Source organism: Leptidea sinapis, chromosome 29 (genome assembly GCF_905404315.1).
Source record: "Leptidea sinapis chromosome 29, ilLepSina1.1, whole genome shotgun sequence".
NCBI lineage: Eukaryota > Metazoa > Arthropoda > Insecta > Lepidoptera > Pieridae > Leptidea > Leptidea sinapis.
Window position 1 is genome coordinate 2,634,493 of NC_066293.1, and position 6,821 is coordinate 2,641,313.

A 6,821-nucleotide genomic window follows, 5' to 3' on the forward strand; every position below is an offset into this window, starting at 1 on the left:
CTGTCCACGTGACGTCTAATTCCTTTTGGTCTTTGATTCCCTAATTCACGAGACACACCACTGACGACGTCCATACTTTCCAAGTTTTTTGTTACATTTGTACTGCAGAGTGAGACCACGGGTTTCCATGGTTGCGCTAGTCTCAAACTTATCCATATTAAAATAAAAGGCATAAAAGGCATTTATTTTCTCAAAATTGATTCCTTTAGAATTCTTTTTGATGTCATTTCTTATAACTACTAGATACTACTACCGCTTCGGAAACAAATGGCGCTCTGAGAGAGAAGAAGCGGCGCAAGAAACTCTCCCAGCATTCTTTATTTGCGCTCTTTTCAATAAAAATATACAATATTGTACAATCATTTCTATCGCTATAAAATATTCACAATCTAGTCCCAGGCTGTCCGATCATTTCTTAGGATTTCAAATTCTTAGGATGTTTTTGAATTTCGATAGCTTCTCTAACAAGCCTTGGGATATATCTTCAGCAGAAATCACCCATGGGTTATGCAACTCGTTCCAGTGGTTGGTAAGGGCTTTGAGCAAGCTTTAGGTTTGAGGTATTTTTTAGGATCTTTATTTTTCACTGCTCTAATGTGTTCCTTAACGCGCTGAGAAATAGCTCTTTACGTTTATCCGATATAAGAGCTTCCACAGCTGCAGTCAACTTTATAGACCCCGGGGCACTGGTATGGAATACTGTCTTTTGGTGAACGTAAGTAGGCGCCCACTTTTTTGAGGGGTTGAAAAATTGTTTTTATATCAAACTTCCTCCTCAGTATCCTACCTATTTTATCTGTGACCACATTCACGTATGGTACACGCCTGATGCACTTGTTAAAGACAGACAAAAAAGCGCGTACACCTTCCTTAAAGGCCGGCAACGCTCCTATGGTGTTGCAAGAGAATGTGGTCGGCGGTGATCACTTAAAACCAGGTTACCCGTACGCTCGTTTGTCCTCCTATTCCATAAAAAAAAATGCCACTTGCCGTTCCACCGTTGCGATGCGCCTGTGTGATACACTTGTTAAAGCCTTTTTGTATTTTTTGATGCGACTACTAATTATGACAGTAATCACGACCACCATGTTCACGAAGCATTCTTACACAAACAATAAATTCAAGCTCTAAAGGTTGATGCATCCAATATACTATTATTTATATTTTATTCTTTTTACTTTTTATGTTATATTCGATATTTAAAACGCTTTTCACTTAGAACACGATTCATATAATTTATGTTCTTTAGTAGTTTAGAGTAAGAAACCCTATTTAATTAAGTATTCCCTTTAATATATTTATTTACCATTATAGAATTGTTTAAGAAAATAATGTGTATTTTACTACTAAGTTACTGTATTTTACTTTACTGTATATTACAATAACTGCTATTGTTATTACATATAAGTGAAAACTGTATTGGTGTAAACTGTAAGTGTAAAAAAATATATTGGATGCTATACCTAACCAAACTAATCTGAAACGTTTATTACAGCTATTGTAAAAGAGTGTCCGTTGAATGTCGAGTATGTCCTTTTCACGAGCTCCGCTTTTTCCGAGCATATGGTAGATTCAGTTTGAATAAAAACTGAATATAGAATGTGACATGGCAGATTTAGTCCTATGCCCTTTCTCATTCCGCAATCATATACAAAATTGTATCCCGATCCTACTTCCTCATATGACGCAATCTCGCATCCGATTGGCTAATTCACCACTAATCGACGCATTACAAAAATGCAGACCAAAAGCAGAAGAGACGAGACAAGCAGAACGTTCAGCCGATGGTAATAACCCAAAAATTCTGAGCGGCACTAGAATTGCGCTCCTCACGTTGTGACATAAGATGTTAAGTCTCATTTGCCCAGTAATAACACAATAATGCTTACACGTTACTGCTTCACGACAGAAATATGCCGCTTCTTACGACACCCTTTGGCCTGGGACTTCCCTATTCTTTTTATGCCCCTGGGAAGCACAGTGTGTGTGTGTGTGTGAGTACTACACCAGCGCTCAGAGCTACTTCTCCTCACCCTTTATCCTTGGCATGGACATCAGCTCCCCGCTGCAGCAGTAACTGAGCAAGCGGCAATCTGTTATATCTGTAACAAGACACATGAAATTTCAAACAGACCTTCGTTTAAAGAGATAAACACCGAGACTGGCCTGTTGCATTCGATGAGGGTAGATCTTCGCATTTGGCTGCCGGGATCCACCTGAAGTCTGAACAACTCCTCTCCCCGTGTTTACGAAACAGAACTCGTGCCAAACATCAGATTAGGATCAGAGTTTAGCCTCTTTTTTGAGTAATGCACGTACACTAACACAAAGTGTCATACAACTAGTCATACAAATCGCGAGCTGTTATGCACACTAAAGTAATAAACCTGGCCTGTTTTCATCGGTTGTCTAGCAGCAAGAGGCTCCATCTAGACATGTATATTATGAATTTATACCTTAACATTCATCGGGCCAATTTTCATGAAATAAACACGAAAAGTTCTTCGTATGTATCAGCTAATTTATTTTATCAGTCAGGTTTCTACGAGATGTGCGCTGACAAACAAACTGACAAAACAAATAAATAGTATTTTCCTTCTAATTTATCCTAATAATATTACTACTTATTATATAAACGCGAAATTATACTATCCTACTAATATTATGTAAGCGCAAAAGTTTGTATGAATGTATGGATGTATGAATGGAACTTGATGAAACTTAACAATAATAAATCTTATACATGGGAATAACATATAGTCTATAATTTATAGAGATACTAGCTGATACCCGCGACTTCGTCCGCGTACACACATGACTAAGCACGTAGTACTTATAAAATTCTTTATTTCTTATGATAAAACTTAAGATTTATCGTTCATAAAAATTTTGATTTCAAATTTTATCTTAGCTAAAATTAAGTTTATATTTTACCTGCTGAGAAAGTTGGAAAGATATAAAAATTCTAAATCTGATTTCTGAACGACGGAAGGGGGGACACATCAGAGGAAAAACAAAAATGTTGTTTTTATTTTATTCCAAGCATTTTCATATTTATTCACCTTTTAAACCTTCTATGGATTTCCACAAATAATTCAAGACCAAAATTAGCCAAATCGGTCCAGCCGTTCTCGAGTTTTAGCGAGACGAACGAACAGCATCTCATTTTTATATATGTAGATAATTATCCAAAATATAACGATTAGTGTCAAGTAAGTAGGAAAAAAAATCTGCCATCTGCGAGCTATTCTGGCGTGCGCCGTAAAAACGTTCTAATTACAAGTATATGGTAGAAATGTTTATCTTAAGTAGTCCTGCAAAAGAATTCCGGCGCAGAATATATCTATCTTTTATGATTAAGCTTTATTATCGCCAAAATAGTGAACCATAAAATACAATAATAAAAATTGATAATTTATTTTAATGCACATTCAGTAATTTCAAATTGATTCTTATATCAAAATAAACACTTCTGTTATTTAAAGTAGATAAACTTTGCCTTTCACGTTACAACATTTGGAGAAATATTTTAATAGTTACGACGATGACCAACCGAGTGCGCGATACTATGGTGCGGTCCGGCGGCGGGCGAACTATTATTAATAAATTTAATTGAAATATGCAATACAAACAAGAGGTCGGGAAAACTTGAAATAGGCTACAATATATTGACACGCTAGCTGCAGGCATATTATATATTTTTGCTGCTTTAAAGAATCCACGCGAACGACGTCGCGGCTAGTGAAATAGTAAACTGCGAAAACGTGATAATAATAAGTGGTGGTATCAATAAATTGTGTTAGGTACAGATGCCTATAATAAGCCACAAATCTTTCCGCCATCTCCCTGATAGAAGTCTTTCGAGTACACTCATGTTCGGATGCTTATTTAATTTGGACAGCTACCAGTCTCAGCGGCGTAAGGCGTGGCACTCAAACCGTTTTGTCTCCCCAAGATTGCTAAGCGGCCGTGTAAATCGTGTGTATGTGTGCGTTCTGGTGTGACATTATTTCGAGAACAGGAAGCAACCAAATAATCATTGTAAAGAGCGAACTTCAACAAATCAAATTTTGATATGAAGTTTTGTACGAATGAAATTGTTTAGGTGAAGAGAAGCGCACCGGTCATCAGCTAGTATGATATAAGGAGTAGGAAGAATCAGATGACATGTATGAACGGTTTGACACGAGGGTGCCAGCCAAGCAATATGTCAAGATCGTCACAAATGTACTACCCGGTTACATAATCTCTAGACCTGACGTCGATGACGTCACAACGTCGCTTATTTACGCAAAATAAACATAACTAGGATATTCATAAACTAGCTGACCCAGCAATTTTTTTAATTGCCATAATATAAAGTAATTAAAAAAAATCAATAAATAAAATTTTTGTGGTATAAAAAATAGATGCAACCGATTCTCAGACGTACCAAATATATTGTACTACAATTATTGTGTTCGATTGCCATCTAGCAACCGTATAGCGGTTTTGTGGGCGGAACAGAATAATATGAAAGTCGCGATATAAAAATAGTTGTAGATCGTTGTTCAGCCGTTTCGGACGAGTTTGGTAACCAACACCGGGACACGAGAATTTTATATAAAAGATAAACAACGATTTAGTTTATTTGTTGTATTGATTGATGTAAAAGTGTTTTGTTTTGATGCAGGCAAAAATAAATGAAAGAATCCGAGTTAAGTAAAAAAAGATTTTATTTTTCTGCCAGTGCTATTATCAAATTGAAGTAATGATAGCACAAAATGTCATGACATGTACCTAACGGTAATGTAACTACAAACCGTACTGACGCAACAGGACGAGCGCGAGGGGGATGTAAAGGACGGGAAGGGGCTTCACGTTCCAGCGAGGTCCAGAGATAATGTGGTCGTGCAGTAGGCAGGGGGGTGCAACTTCCCTACATTGGCACATGAAAAAAAATTGCCCCTATTCTATTAGGTACGCTGCAACTTCACCACGATGGCAATAATTTAATACACATGATAGATGGATAGATGGAGCTAGTGATAGCAAAAAACTCACTTAACTTACTTATTAAACACTTGACTATCGTGTTGTAATCATTGAATGGCTCTCCTTATTTAAAGGTGACTGCTGAACTTAATAAGCGAATAATAATTGCCATCCACACAAAACAAACATCAATATGCATTCAAATGAAACAATTCGGTCTACAACAAAAGTAAAAACTATAAACATAATTAGCGCCATCTAGCGACGGTACGCTAAGAGCGTAAAAATAACGCAGCGCCATCTCTTGGCCTGGGTACACTGATTTTACAAAATAAAAACATTAGTTGCACATCTATCTCTAGTATATAGTGTATTATGTATGGCAGTAGTTTCGTAATCTTTGCTCAGGCGAGTCCACTCACCCAGCAGCGAAATGCAGCGGTGTGGAGTGTCGACCATCAACATCCCGACAGTTGACCAGCCGCGGCCTGGTGTCCAGGATAGCCCGGGAGGTCTCCACGTCTCCGGTACGAGCCGCCTCCAACAGTCGTAGAGCCGCTGCATTGGCACAAGCATCTGTAACCACAAACCAATGATAAGAATAGAATAATATTTATTTACCATCCATCTCAGCCGGAAGACGTCCACTACTGGAAACAATTATGAAAGCAAGATCACCACATTGATCAAGCTATGCAAAGAGTCTTAGATGATGTTTTTGAACAATCATTCGGGTCGAGTTCTGTCAAAAGTTAATCAAATACTTAAAAAGAAAAAACATGCAGTTAATGGTTTCTTATAAATCAAGGGCATGACTGCTTTCACGACTTTCCTGTGTGACTCGTAGGTTCCGACTTGGCCATCACCGCCTTTCTAAAAAAAACATCCTGTATTTACTATAGGGAGTGACAATAACATATTGCAACAATATGTTATGTTTTTTTTTAAGTGATAACCCTCACTTCTAGGATTAATACACAAATAAAATTTGAAAAACAAAATTTTATGAACGATGCGGGATTCACGGGAGGGTTATCACTTTAAAAAAAACATAACATATTGTTTAGATTTACAAGAGCGACACCTCAAGTCAATTTCCTAATATGCAAATATTGGGGTTGAGCAGGTTATCAACTGATGAAGCCACAACCTGGAAGTTGAACAAAGCAAACAGAATTTTATAACGAGGCGGTACTCGAACGGTTAGCTGAGTTGGTTAGAGCACCGGCACGGAACGCCGGAGGTCGTGGGTTCGAATCCCGCATCGTTCGTAAAATTTTGTTTTTCAAATTTTATTTGTATATTGCAACAATACTTGGTAAACGTCATGAAGTTACATCAGTTCGTAAAGGAGCATGACATGGGGAGAAGAACTGATAAGAAACTCCCAGCCAATATTAATAGCTATACTATAAATACTGTAAGACATCTTTGTCAAAGAAGCGTTTATATATTTCTTAAATATGTGCTCTATAAGTCCAGGTAAACTGACAACTTTTTTTTTAATGATAATAAGGGACCAGACGAGCAGTAATGGTAATTGATACGCCCTGACCATTACAATGCAGTGCCGCTCAAGATTATTGAAAAACCCAAAAATTCTGAGCGGCACCCCAACTGCGCTCCTCATCTTGAGACATAAGACGTCAAGTCTCATTTGCCCAGTAATTTCACTAGCTACGGCGCCCTTCAGACCGAAACAGTAATATTTACACAATACTGTACGGCTGAAATAAGTGCCGTTGTAGTATCCATAATCTAGCCGGCATTCTGTGCAAAGGGTAATTTATTGTAAAATCTAATACCAAGATCTATGACGGAACCCTTAACTCTAGCTAACTTATAAC

At 37.5% G+C, this 6,821-nt stretch overlaps 1 protein-coding gene across 1 annotated transcript in view; it reads right to left on the reverse strand.

The window, feature by feature from the left end:
• LOC126973222 (poly [ADP-ribose] polymerase tankyrase) overlaps positions 1 to 6,821 on the reverse strand; it is a 70,729-nt gene that overhangs the window by 23,016 nt on the left and 40,892 nt on the right. Inside the window, exons 11-12 of the mRNA XM_050820411.1 lie at positions 5,397 to 5,550; positions 2,034 to 2,102 (exon numbers count right to left, since the gene is read on the reverse strand). Of these exons, the coding sequence (XP_050676368.1) occupies positions 2,034 to 2,102; positions 5,397 to 5,550 (223 nt within the window). The remainder of the gene's footprint in view (positions 1 to 2,033; positions 2,103 to 5,396; positions 5,551 to 6,821) is intronic.